The 13,995-nt window shown below is 49.1% G+C and overlaps 2 protein-coding genes across 3 annotated transcripts in view; one reads left to right on the top strand and one right to left on the bottom strand.

The window, feature by feature from the left end:
* Positions 1–3,303, top strand: part of shisa4 (shisa family member 4) — a 71,989-nt gene extending 68,686 nt beyond the window's left edge. Inside the window, exon 6 of the mRNA XM_076025250.1 lies at positions 3,290–3,303. The gene's annotated coding sequence lies outside the window, so the exon portion shown is untranslated. The remainder of the gene's footprint in view (positions 1–3,289) is intronic.
* On the bottom strand, positions 284–13,811 carry inka2 (inka box actin regulator 2). Of its 2 annotated transcripts, none has more exons than XM_076025243.1 (2): positions 13,372–13,811; positions 284–1,811 (listed from the first exon to the last, which is right to left on the bottom strand). In XM_076025243.1, the coding sequence occupies exons 1-2, from the start codon at positions 13,441–13,443 to the stop codon at positions 570–572; spliced, it is 1,314 nt and encodes a 437-aa protein (XP_075881358.1). In that variant the 5' UTR covers positions 13,444–13,811; the 3' UTR covers positions 284–569. The 2 variants fall into 2 exon arrangements, with proteins under 2 accessions (XP_075881358.1, XP_075881359.1); XM_076025244.1 differs by lacking the exon at positions 13,372–13,811 and adding an exon at positions 3,019–3,142.
* Between the last annotated feature and the right edge of the window lie 184 nt (positions 13,812–13,995).

Here is a 13,995-nt window from a genome sequence, read left to right as displayed (position 1 = left end):
CGACCTGGCTTGTGCTTCAGCGGCAGTGTGTCCGGAAATAGCTGTCCTGCGTACAAAGACAGTAACCGGGCAAATTGGACAGCTGGTGTTTCTATTCATGAAAAATGCGAAGGGGAGTGAGAAGTACGGACTGACAAGACGTGAAAATGCCGTTTCAGTCAGTCAAAAGGACGCGTGACGTCAACGTACCGTCTTTTAGATTCACCCACAGACACTCAAGACGTGCACACAAGATGAAAGGGAAAAAAAAAAAATACAAAAACCTGCAGCATATTTTCCCCCCCCCCCACCCCGCGGCTGTGTCTCTAGCTCGCTGACACACGCCCACTTAGCAAACGAGGTTGACGCTTTAGGATTGTCGCACAAACTGTTGCCCTGATAATCTCGCCGTGGGTGTGAATTCAATGTGTCCGTGTTTTCTTTTTTTGTCTTTATTTATTTATTTTTTTTGGAAGACAGCCGCGTCGAAAGGCTCTCGCTCATCTGTTCATCCGTCCCGCTCTGGCACAGCCAAAGTCCGCCCAGCACCTGTCGCACAAGCCAGCCTGGCAGTCTGCCGGCACTCGCTGTCAGACCCACACAGCTGTGTTGTAGTCAAACAAGGGCGGCATTTTCTCAAGACCCGTCTCTGGCTGCTGTCTCCTGTCTAAATAGATCCCGGTGAAGGGCTGCTGGCGGACCTGGGGGAAGTACTGCTGGTGGTTCATCTCTGTTGGTTGGGAGAGATGTGGACACGGCCTGCCTTTGGCTGCCTGCGGTCCGTTTGCCCAGAACGGCAAATAAAAGCTGCCTTTGGAGCTTTTGGGAGTCACTTTCTTTGGCCTCTTGAAAAGGTCGCCCTCGGGCTGCTCCGGGGCCATCCAGCCCGGTCTCTCCTTGAGCAGCTTGTCCCTGTCTGGCCGCACGCTGCGCAGGAACTTCTTGAAGATGTTGGTGGTGAGCGAGAACTTCCTGCAGATCTCCTGCGAGCGGCTGAGGCGGAGCGGGTGAGCCGGGGACTCCGGTAATTCCCCGACGCCGTCCGCCGCACCCTCATTCCTCCCTTTCCTCCACCTGGCCTCGTCCGCCACCTCCTCCTCGTCCCGCTCCACCTCGGGCAGGTCCAGCCAGTTGCCCACGAGGTCGGCGAAGATGTTGTCGCCCAGCACCAGGGGCTGACGGTTGCGACTGCAGCTCATCAGTGAGGACGTCCAGTCGCTACCGCCGGCATCGTCGGCGCTCTCTTGGGAGTAGTCGCTGTCCAGCGACGGTCCCTCCTTGGAGAGGTTGTAGAGGATTCCAGGCAGGTCCACCACCTGAGTTCGGCGGGGAGCCTGTGGCTGGGGGTACAAGTGTTGGGGGGGGTTCCCCACCTTTGGCCCATAGAAGTCCGCCTGCGGGGCAGCGTACCCCGACCACCTCCTCGGCACGGAATCGAGATCATGTTGGCCGCCGGCGCTACTTCTGTCATTCTCGCTGTCCAGGCTGGATTCAGAGGAGGACAAGGTCCCCAGGCTGCTCCTGTTCCGCGAGAGGCTTTGCTCGAAGGTGTCGGTGCTCCGCACTGAAGGCCTCGGACTTGGCGCAGGATCCTGGCTGGGTTCCCCGGGCATGGTTGTACCCAAGCTGGAGACGTGATCTTGGCAGGACGTGGCTGGAGCTTCGGGAGGAGTTGGTTGGGTGGCACGCGGGAGCCCACGGTTGACGGGTCGACCGGCGATGTCAAGGTTTTCTAGGGCCGTCTGGACCTGTAGGAGCTTGAGTTCCTGGAGAGCTCCCATCATCGAGTTCATCTGAGCGTGGAGGCCATCGCCGGCTTCTTTCATACACACCTGCAGGCGGAGAGAGAGAGAGAGAGAGAGAGAGAGAGAGAGAGAGAGAGAGATGATGATGATAAAGTTGATAAGAGACAAAGATCTGAAACGTTCAACTAGGTGTGACAGAAGGAAGACCTTGCAGAGGTCATCGGTTCAGTCATCTGACTACGGGACACATCCTTATCGATTCTGCCCTCATGCAATTATAGCAGCGCAAAGCCAATTACATGCACTCTATTGAGTTGCCGTAAAAAGTCATTCAGTCTTTCAGTCGGTGGCAACAACACTGAATAAAGATCACAGTCAAAAGGCTCAGTTCCTCTACGGAGGCCACAACACTTTCAGTGTTTAATTATGGGTCATGTGACCCAGTTTTGGATGCCCCGGGTCCCATATGGCCTGAGTTAGCTGTCCAACCATGGCAGCTGTAAATCAGGCTGGCTAACAATTTCTCTCTCCCTCCGTCTTCTTCTTCTACACCAGCACTGTCTCCTGACATCCATCCGCTGACTTTATTCCCTCTTGCCGTGTTCCTCCGAGCTCTTTTGTCCTCACCCCGACCTCCCTTTGTGCAGCGGTAATCATACACTCTGCTTTCACCCTCTTCCTCCACCTCCTCTCTTGTGCTGCTCTCATCTGTTTAAGAGTCGCCGTCATGTGACTTGGACCAACCGTCTCCTCCAGGAGGCCCATCGGGGGCGAATCCGTGACCTGTGCCTTGACTTGCAGTCTGTAATCATTCACACCTTGAAGCCAGACACTGAATCACTGCAGCTGCTCATCAACTAATAACACAGCTGTGCCTACTGATGAGTAGGCCTGTACAGTTGAGGGTCATCCCTTTCAATTTCTTTGAAGATGTCAAGGTCACGCACTCACGGATATGCCCATGTATATGTAAATATGTCTACATGTGTGTGTATGTATATATATATATATGTATATATATGTATATTTGTATATATATATAATACCACCACAACACGTATATGCATATATAATATTTTTTATATCCACACATATGTGCATATGTATGTATATATATATGTATAAATTTGCCAAAGCGTAGGTAGTAGAAAATCAATTAAACCTCAATGATTTAATTGATCGAGACACTTCTTTCTCCTACAAATGACAACATGAACTGATGTCCAAACCCCTACTTTCATAAATCAACTTGCAGAACTCTGATTCAAAGCTATAAATGTTAAACTCCCCCTACCTTCTTACACAGAGTCGGCAGGCGGTTGGATAACGTTCCTGTCTTTCTCTCCCGCTGACTGTCTGCACCTTCGCCGGCCCGTCACCGTCTCTCACCTTTCAAACCAACCAGCGTGACAACCCCTATATATACCTCTCTCCAAAGAGGGGACACCGCCGGGCCTGACAGCCAATCAGAGCTGCACGTCTGGGCTACAATCACACAGGGGTGTTGGGTGGTGGGGCAGTGTGGGGTGTGGGGAGGGTTAGTCAGGCAGAAACAGAATGACAATGAGGGAAGTGAGAGGGGAGAGCACGGGCGACACGGTGAGAGTCAGCCGGGTGAGCAGGCGTTGGGAGGGGGGGGGGGAGTGTAGGGGGTGCAGTGTGTGATGGGGAGGCGGGGAGGAGGGGGCGTGGATCCAACGCCATATGTTTGGATGTCGGAGGGAAAACTGTTGATGGGTTTAATTATGGATGACACCATACGGGGGACAAGGGGGAGGGGTGGGGGTTATAGATGTGAGAACGATGTAGGTGCAACAAGGCCGCGGCTGTGATACTTAATCCTGAGGGAGCAGGAGATTGAGCGGAGCTGCGGCTGGGAAAAGCAGTCGCGGCGAACAACTGGCGCCGCAGCATCGTAGACAAAACGTGACCTATAAGCATCGTGAGAGGGGGAGAAGCTGCAGGATGTGCAGTTTCCAGGGGAATCAAGGGGGGGGATGCAGACAGAAAACCAGGGAAGATAAAATGAGCAGTGCTCAACCAGAGACACCAGCTGCTCAGTCAGTATGAGTGATTGGATGGAATATTTTTTTCTCCAAGATTCTTTAAAGTGAAATTACTTCGAAAGGTCACGTAAGATATTTGTTATTCTGGACAATCATGTATCCAAAAACATTCTGCAGATCTTAGAAAAAAACAAACAAACATATTAAGCCCTCTGTTTACATCCTCCCACAAAAATGCTTGGTTTCATCCATCTGCTTAAAGTTATTTCACTGTCACTGACCCTTGTGACATCACTAAGAGATGATTCCCAGAACTGTTTGCTAAAGAAGTGAAGGGTGGACTTTTGTCATTTCTGGTTAGTTCGGTGACACTGACAGGCACTGTGGTAATAAAACACTGGAAAAGAAATCTGTGTATGTCTATGTGTTTTTGCTGGTTGTTTTTCTATGTGTTTAGCTGCATTTGCCACCTTCAGCCCAAAACAATATTTCCCTTGTGTGACAATAGAGTTTATGTCATCCTATCGCTCACATTTAAACCTACACAGAATATTAAATGTACCATTTGAAAGTACGGAGGGGTTTATGTTTTGTCCCTGAAACCAAGCTGCCAAATTCTAAAGACATAACGTAAAACTGCAAATCTAATACACAGAGAGCAGGAATATAAAAAACAGAAAATAGAAAAACAAAGACGACAAAAGGTGTCGCTTCTGCCGAGCAAACAATAATCGCACATTTCACAGGTCCTCCGCTGCGACACTTAGCCAATACCCTGCGCCATTAACATTAAAGCCACGGGTGAAAACGCTTCATCACTAGCATATGGCTGACTGGGTGCACCGGGGTGTGAAGAGAGCCTCGGATAATAAACCTATCAGTGCACACGCTGGGAACAAAAGCCTGTGAGCTTTGCCGAAAGCTCGCTGAACTCGGCAGTGAAGGTGCTCTGTAATTAGCTCAATCAGGTTGCCTCTCGCACATATGGCCGGCGCATAATCTGTAGCTCTGATGGTTTACTTTCCTCCACGTCGAGAGTAAACAAGTCTGAGGGCCAGATGAGGCTCATTGTTACACAGTGTTGTTCCGCTATGACAGGCGGACACGAGGCTTTGCTGGGCTTTATGAGGGATCACGACACTCGGAGCTGCCGCAAATATCAGTTTTAATAGACTGAATGTGTCTGTCTCGGTCTGCCAGCAGGCAGGAATATTTCTTGCACGCAAAACTACACCTGCCCGCACACGCATGATGAAAACACAGCTTTTTCATCCAGTTAGTTTTAACCTCACAGTAGAGCAAACTCTCCCGATCCATTGGATTTATCTTGCGCTTCCACACGGGAAAGAGCCAATTGAAAACATATGGGGAATGGAGCTTCCTCTTTAAAAAAAAAGAGGGAGCAGATCGTTTTGCCTGCCAGTTGAATCAATGAGGGCAAAGCTTCTTATTGGTTCCTATGCAGGAGGCATGACGCATCACAGATTCTTAAAAAGTCATCACTGCCATCCTGTTTTTCTTTCTACGTGACAATGGCAGCCAGTACTGACAGAAGGTCTTATACGTCCAATGGAAATTACACACAGTATACATGCTGGAAGTCACTTCTTTCTTCTCTGGTGTTATGTAGTAGCTTCCTGCTTTTGCCAAGAGGAGCTAGCGTGCTCTGACCTCACTCTAAAATTGGAGCTTTTTTTGGATGGATTAGCGACAAAGCTGATTCAGACCCAGCCAAACCTTTTTTTTTTCCCCCACTTTCCTCCAAACTCAAGGTGTTGTCATTGGTTATTTAAAACACACCCAGCGGTTTACGAGCATTTCTATTTTAGGGCAGCCTCAATAATTCACATTTTTTCGCCCAGAGAGATCGTAGTAAGCCAAAGCCCCGTCGTTCCACCTTTAGCATGCAGCCGCTGCGCCGCCGCCGCCGCCGCCGCTGCCATTTCCAGGCTGAACTTTGTGGCCCAAATCTGTCAGCCTCCTCTACCTTCACTCTGGCGTCTGCTAGGGAATAATAAAAGCGACTTTACAACAAATGTCCTGCGGCGGTATCTTGTTTAAAGGCAGATGTTGCTCATCCTCAGATGTCTGACTTTTAAAGCGTGTGCATCAGCTCTGGGGAGTCTCGTTAGGACGGGGACCTGACGGAGGACCGAGCGGACGGTGTAACTGTGACAGAGAGCGTCCGTCTAATTTGGTTTCATAAGAGACCATGGGCGGGATGCAGTTGAGGCTGCAGGGAATTGCCTCTCCGGCCTGAAACACTCGCATCATTAAGGCAGCCTTTTGAAGTTTGGCTAAGTTTTCTTTTCGAACCAAAAGCATCCCAAAAATGTCTGCCGTTTGAATCCACCGTGTATGTGTTCCCATTGAAGGAGCACTACAAGTGAAAATCCACTCGGTGAAACAGTTCCTCCTCCTCCTCCTCTTTTTCCTCCTCCTTCATCCTCCTCCTCCCCCCTGCGCTTCCTTTTGGGCTGCAGTCAGCCAACCGAACATAATTGCCAATTAAGAGCTGAATGCTTCAGAGTTCATGAAGAATAGCTGGAAGTCTTGAGTAAATGCTAAAGGAGGCTTTATGAAAAGGTCAGTTCATTAAAGTAAATTTAACTTACTTTGGCGATTTCTTCTTTGTGTTTCAGCCTCTTCATGCAGGATCATTTTACTCAAAAATTACAATAGCGGTTGGCAGATTGATGCGTATAGCGAAAATACACTGTAGATAGGTTTCATCATAGAGTAGTTTCATTGAAGAACAGCTGCGCCCAGGCAAAGCAACTCTTTTCACGTCTAGCATTACACACTTTTCTCCTCCTTTTCGCTGCTTTGCTCTTCTGTCATGCAGTCACTCTACGGAGTAGATAGGGGGCAGCGTGCAGAGAGCTAGAAAGGCAGACATGATACGGTTAATCTCAGAGAGAAATACACAAACAAAGAGCTATGCTCTGCAGCTCAGACCCAACAACGCTCGAGACGATCAAACATAATTCTTCTCTCTGAAATATAGGTGTTACTTTTACTTTTAGGTCAAAAGGTATCGGTAGTGGCATCAGTATCAAGTATCCGTTCATTTTTTTGGGAAAGATAAAATGCTAGAGGCGGAGTAGTAAATTACACATAATTATGTTTGAAAAAAAAAACACTGCTTGTGATTCGCCGTTTGACTGGACCCGCCCCCTTCCCGACGTTTATCGCAGGCTCGCTAGAACCGCCGTCGGTTATGGAGGAAAGAAAATTAATCCCCTGGGCAAACACGGCGCGCTCTTACTGCCGCACATGCTCAGACACGCTTTACTTGAATGAAGCCAAGTGGGTCTTCCAAAGGCGGCTGTGTGAGTCCGCGCCGCGCGTTGGTTCCACTCGAGGCAATCCCCAGATTAGCCCGAGAGAAATAAACACACAAACAGGACATGAGAAACAAACAGGCGCACTTTCTTTTTTATTTATTTTTTTTGCAGCCAAACACAGACTGTTCAGTGTCGCCGTTGTCGTTTTGTTATTTACGGCTGGAGATGGGGGGTGGGGGGGTGGCAAGGTTATCAGGCCAGAAAGGTCTTCCTGTTTAGGAGTTGGCCGGCAGCAGTGAACGCCACCCTTCTAGCACCTCCACCGCTAATTAAACATGAATGGTGGGCTGTGTGGGTCAAGGGCAGGAGTCGGGAGGGGGCGCACAGAGGGTCTCTGTGGTCGACTGCTGTACACAGCCCCGGGGTTGCAATTGGGAGAGCAATAAAGCCGCTCGCCCCTCGCTGGACAGCTTAAATCACTGTGCACGAGGCAATAAATGCGTCTTTGATAAGAAAAAAAAAAAAGAGAGAGAGAGACAGAAGAATATATGGTGAGTGTGTCGGGTCCTGAGGTCACGTACAAGAGAAGAAGTGTGAGTCGCATTTGAAAACAGCTCCCCGATGAGGTCATGACAAAATGCCCTTACTGTGCATATAGAACTGCTGGTGTTTGTGAGCTCCGACACTCACAACTGCAGCATACGCAGCGTGTATGAGCCACTGTAACGCACCATTAGCCCAGAAAGACCTAATCCAGGTGTTGTTGCACCCGGATTAAATCAAATTAGCTAAATCCCCTGAGCTGCACATCCGCCCAACGACCAGCAAGTAAAACAGATAAATAATGGCGCCTGTTGCCTGTTCACATGCCTGAACACAGTGTGTGTAGTGTCTCTGTGTTTACTCTGCATCGTCTCTATGATGACACACCTGGACGTCATTTTGCTTCAGACCGAGAGTGACTCCTTGCTTTATGTGCAGTTAATCCTGACTGTCGTGAGGGATTTTGGATGAAACACTCTTTGATTGTCATCCAGTATTTTCAATAAGCCAAAAATAATAATTGTATTCTTAACTTTTTGATTCCTTGATCATATGGAACTTGGTTCCATATTATACTTTCAGATCTTTTTCCATCAGCCTCGATCATCCGTTATTCCCCCCCCCAAAATAAAACTCATCTCTGCAAAACAGCATATTTAGCTCTCTGTTTACAGCCTTCCACAAAAAAAAAAACGCACACTGATTTTAGCTTAGTTTAGCTTCCATTGAGAACTTTAGCTTCACTGGCAGATGTACCTGTTTGTATCTGCCTTCATCTTGGAGGGAAGAAACACCTGGTCAGGTGTGTTGTCACTGATCTGGACAAGTGCCCTTTGTGACATCACAAATGGCTGATTACCACAACAGCACATTTTGGAACGTACTCTTTAAAAGTTTTAGGATTAGTTTTTAATGACAGGCTGGACACTCAACATGGGGACTTCTGAGTTTGAAACTATCATGGTGAACTAAAAGTGCGAGTCACCACTTCGCGTTTCGCTTCAGGATTTCACCGGCGTGCCCTCCGTTGCGTGCATGTCTGGAATAAACTGCCACTTCTCCGGCGGCAGGAGCGGTAAGTGGGGTTGGATGGATAATTGGCCGAGCCATCCCATTAAACCCGAATCTGTTTAAATCGGAGCTCCGACTGCTGACGAGCTGCCACCCAGCGAGGATTCCCTCTGGGCCCTTCTCAAAACTGGGAGGTGGTTTAATAGTTCCTTTCCGGCTGCAGCTTCCTAACGGAGCACAAAAAATGTTCGCAAAACGTCGCCGCTTGACGGAGACGCGGGCTGATTACGGTCCGTCTCCTCGTCTTTTGGCAGCCTGAGCGACACCAGCACAGCCCCGTTGACGTCAGCGTCGAGCTCGCGCGAGGGCAGCGAAAGTGCCGTTTCCCCGCCCTGGAGCAGCGGCACCGGGCCGGATGTTAATTCCGCACGAACATCACAAACCCGGCGCTCGTCTCAGTTGACTTCAAAAGCGGAGCCGAGACGAGGAGAAGTCGTTTCTAATGAAAACGCGTGCGATGCAGCGGGGCTTTCGTGATAAGAGGCTTGACTTTTGTGCATTTGGAATCTCACGGTTCAGTGACTCAGAGTAAATGAGCCTCCGCGAGACTTTAAAGCTGCACTCATTCATATTTTAGATTATAAGTCCTACAAATAGCTACCTTTTAATGTGAAGCGGATTGAAGTGCGCAGTTGAGTTTGCGGGTTTTTTTTTTTTTTTGAGTTTACTGTCAATACCGCTTGATGACTCCAAAAAAAACTTTACTTGTTTTTACTTGTTTTTCTACAAAAGCCCATAAAAGGAGAGTACAATACAACCCTGCCAGAGGTGCACACAGCTGACTTCCTGCAGCAGAGAGGCCAGTGTGTACGCAAGCGTATCGCTACCATATTAAACAAAAAAGGGGGTCATGACCACGTGATTCTGTCAACGTTTCACATTTTTAAGTGATCATTTTCACAATAATTATCGCGATATTCCGTGATAGAGAAAGTCTCAGTATGATGCATAGAAAAGTTCCACGTTTTACTACTCGTCTTGGGCTGGACCGTCGTTTCATGCGTCTCCAAGTGAACTGGCACGTGTCCCATTGAGCTCCTGCTACTTCGCCATGCCCCAACATGTGGATTCGCCACTGTCAAGATTTGATGCATTTCAAACTCCTCCTCACAGCATGCATGCTAATACTAATGTCAAATCGATGGTGCTTCGTAAGTTCAGGATCTCACCATGTCTCAAATCAAGGATAAAGTAGAGTTTAATCATGCCGACGAGCCATAGTGCCCTGCTTATGCCCTGTTAAGTTTAGTTCCGATTCGTTATCATGAAACGACATGAAAATTATCACGTAAAAACACAAAACCTTCACAAAAAATGCAATAGTTTCATGTAACAACATGAAAATTATCACGTAAAAACGTGAAATTTTCACGTAATTACTTGATACCGAACACCCACCCCACCCCACCCCTTTTTTCTTTTTTAGCATGGCAGTAATACGCTTCTGTGAGTGTGTGGTCTTAGCAGCCGCACAATCAATCAGTTGTCTCCAGACACGACACAACCCCAGTGTCTCACCACCGACCAGCCAGTCAGCGATCGGCCATAAAACACATTACGCGCACACTCTGCGGCTGCCAGCTTCATCTCCAACACAATGATCACCCGTGAAAAAAGAAAAATAAAACCCACCGCTTCCCCCCGAGAGGCTCGAGCCGGGGCCATTTTTAGCCGAGGGGAGGAAGGAAGGGCAGGTTGGAGACTGAGAGCCCCGAACAAATGAGCTCGACGTCAAATCGCTGCCCTGCTTTGTGTTTCTTTTTTCTTATCCCCCACCCTAAAGGTAAAAAATAGAATAGAATAACAAAGCAACACAAAGTCCTGGTGGCCAAGTTCATGATCTCACCCTGGCTGGATTTAGTGCTGCGTGATGGCGCAGTTAAAAAATGTGCCTCAGGTGGCGATGAGACGAAGGGCTGCGATGCGATTCGATTGAAAGTGCCGACGTCTGAACTTCGGATTTGGGCCTCTGAATCAGCGTGAAAACAGGTGCGAGGCCGAAATGCACGTCGGCATACGTGTCAGAGGAAGTCGGGATGTGCCTCTGCCGCTCGTTATGACTCTGGGCCCGTCTGGAGCGAGGAGTGACTCACACGTGCGCTTTGCACGATTCCCCCGGGCGAGAAATGACGACGTATCGGCTGAGAGTCGGCTCGTCGGGACAAATAGCTCCAGAAGCGGTCGGGTGAAAGGTCAAATGTTCCAGTGTGACCTGACACGATCCCCCCACCCCCGGCCCCTGCCAGTGTTCACACTTGCCGCTCGAGCTTACGCTGCACTGGGTTTCAGGGTTTCTCTCCGCTCGAGCGTCCAGGCCTCGGCTATAATCTCCTAATCCTTCACACGCTGGAAATTAAACCCGCTTCTGTGCAGCACCCAAAAAACCTTTTAGTGGTTAACTAAAGTCCAGGCGCAAATTTAATCAGGTCTGCTAGCATTTTAAAATGCATGCTGTACTTGCATGTATGCATTTTTTCCGGCTCCAATCCTCCTGTTGGCAGACTGATGGAATTTGGAGCAGATTAAAGGAGGGCAAGCAGGACGCTGTGTCCTGAATTAGAACGGCGTCTAATGAAGAATTGATTTTGGCGTGAAACCCTTGATGAATATGTCACTCAGCAATGTTGACAAATGGGAAGGTGATTCAGTTTTGTGATCAGATGCCATCCATAGATTTACCATCTCCATCGAAAACCCTCTGCAGGGAATATCTGTCTAACATATATATAACTTTAAGGAGCTCCATCTTTACATCAATTTTGACGTTCATCGCTTAATCTAGATTAAGAACTGCCATTTCACAGATCCCTAACGAGTTTCTCTGGATACACCATGAAGAAATGAAATCCTCACAACTGCCCTCTAGAACTTTAACGCTCACTCTGCTGCTAAGTTGAGTCGCCCATCCTTGAACATCAAGTTTCAACAGCAGGCCGCTGAACACGACACCGGCTCCTGTCGCACTCTCTCTCTTTTCCATGTAAGCAGCCTGCCAGTAGGAGTGAGATCTCCAGCCTGGTTGTGTCAGGCTCCTAACAGAAAACACCTTCACCGACAGGAAGAACAAAGGAGGAAAACCTTTCCACTGTTGGGGGACTTTTAAGACGACGCCGCCTGTAGCCTTCAAAGACGCGCGTCTTTGAAGGCTACAGGCGGAGGCGGCGCTGCGATCAAGTACTGCACTCAGCCCGACGCGGTTGCGTCCGCTGAGATGTTTACGATGAGCCGAGCTGCACGTGGAGCTGCTTCACAGCGAAGGAAGAAAGTAAAAAAGAGCGACAACCTTGGCATGGATGCCGTTTGATTTGCGAACAACAGATTGCATCCCACATGGTGCTGTGCAGAGTGAGAGCCGCCCCCCTCCAACCCACCTCTAGCCATGGCATCAACCTCTTTCTATTGTGTTACCTCACTGCGATGGCACATGTCCTCCTGGCATCAGCATCAGCGTCAGCATCCGCTCCACGCCGCACTAAACTGCCACTTCACAGACCGGAGAGGCGCATCAAGGACTTAGGGGAGCAAATCCTGTTACAAAACACGAAGCCGCGCATGTGGGGGGTAGGGGGTGGGGGGGTGGGGGCTTTTCCACGGGCCAGTGGCCGGAGAGAAGAGAGGGAAAATCTGCATCATCTTTGAAGATGGTTCCAAAAATGAAATCTGTGCCAGTGATGGGAAGATGGAGTGGGGGGGGGGGGGGGGGGAGACAGTGTCCCTTTTGAAGATCGCTCGCCGGTGGGCCGCTGCCAAATGTCGGAGCAGCTCGTTTGTTTTCACATTTCAAAAGCGCGGGGTTAGAATAGTGCTTTAATTCCCACCCCAAAACCACAACCAAACAAACACTCAGTGAATGAAGGGAGTGCTTTTTTTTGTTGTTGTCTGTTTGGGGTTGTTTTTTTTTTTTTTTAGAAGCTGCTCGTGACTGTGACAAATTACGTCTCGCAACTCTTGGAAAAACAGATGGCTCAGCAGTGGCAGTCTGTTAATTGTTCCAGATCTGGGTGTGACTGGAGCAGCAGCCCAGACTGAAGCTGCAGGGGTTGACAGTGATGTGAAAAATCAGAACGTCCTCAAATAAAAAGGTGCCGATATCAACTCATTATTTCAATCCCATGTTTTTTTGAAGAAGAACTTCATAGCAAGCAAATAAGGCAGTTGCTGCGTGAACTGATGATTATTTTTGGCTTTGGCAGCGACCTTTATAGTTCAGTCAGACTCAGTGATTCCTCGGCAGAAATACTGAGAAACTGTTTGGCCTGAAACATCTGCCCCAGCCGCGTGCACGGAGAGGAGCAGGGCTATGCGCGCGCACAGCTGAGGCGCGATCACAGCCTCTAACCTCTGGATAATATCAATGCAATAACATGCAGTAAACACCAATAAGAAAATCAAATTACACCATAACAACGAGGCTGAACCTCCTCTGGTCAGAGAAGACGAGGGCAACGCGCAACACGAGACACGTGCTGGTATTTGGGGGAAAGAAAAAAAGAAATCGCTTTAAGCCGCGATTTTAACAGCGAGGGCGCGCGATTTTGGAGTGTCAAGTGTCGCCCCCCCCCCCCCCCCCAAAAAAAAAAAAACAACAACAAAAAAACCAAAAAACCAAAAAACAAAAAACAAACAAAAACAAACAAAACACACAAACACACACAAAAAAAACAACAACAACTAATGGTTGTCACGAACAAAGCCAACGAGCCTAAATCGTGTCTAGAACAGGAGACAAACAGGACCTACCAGTTCTTGCTTGAGCCGCCGCAGACACGCGTCCATGCTCCTCGGTTCCGGCTTGGAGAGCTGCTGCTCCATATTGTTCTTTTTATTTATAGTCCTCCTCTCTCTCTCTTCCTGTGTGTTTTCCAAAGCAGCAACAATCTCAGGCTGGAGGCTTCGGTCGGGAGCGGCTACCAGAGGTGTCTCCGGGGCGGGAGGGATGCGGGCAGCGCTCCCATGGAGAGCGCGCGCAGTTCGGCTGATGCGCAAAAATCCTGTGGAGGAATGCGCGCAGCGCTCCTGATCATCCGGATCCTCTGATGACGTATAATCTCTGCCGCCACATACGAAGACGTCCCCCTTGTTAAGTCGTGAAATCAACCCGAGAGTGCGCGTGTGTGCGCGTGAGCCCGTGTCCGCTGTCTTCCCTCTGGCAGCAACCGTCGTGTGTGCAGCTTGTGCGAGTGTGTGGCTCCGCTTGTTTTCCTTCCTCATTTCCCATTCAAGAGGAGCGCCTGCGTTTGCTGGCCGAGCTCTCTCCTCCAATGGGCGCGCAGCTCGGGACATCTCATCCAAACCAGGGAGGGACACGACACCTACCAAACAGGGCCTTTATCCAGGACCATCACATCAGAGTCAATCAAACAT

The sequence above is a fragment of the Nelusetta ayraudi genome, unplaced genomic scaffold (assembly GCF_046127955.1).
Source record: "Nelusetta ayraudi isolate G7.1 ecotype Tasmania unplaced genomic scaffold, CSIRO-AGI_Nayr_v1 ptg000017l, whole genome shotgun sequence".
NCBI lineage: Eukaryota > Metazoa > Chordata > Actinopteri > Tetraodontiformes > Monacanthidae > Nelusetta > Nelusetta ayraudi.
This window is presented reverse-complemented; position numbering and strand designations above follow the sequence as displayed.

Coding starts and splice junctions, on each gene's coding strand:
- inka2 (XM_076025243.1), bottom strand. CDS start 13,443: ATGGAGCAGCAGCTCTCCAAGCCGGAACCGAGGAGCATGGACGCGTGT. Junction 1,812..13,371: donor GGCGGCTCAAGCAAGAACTG/GTAGGTCCTGTT, acceptor CTCCGCCTGCAG/GTGTGTATGAAAGAAGCCGG.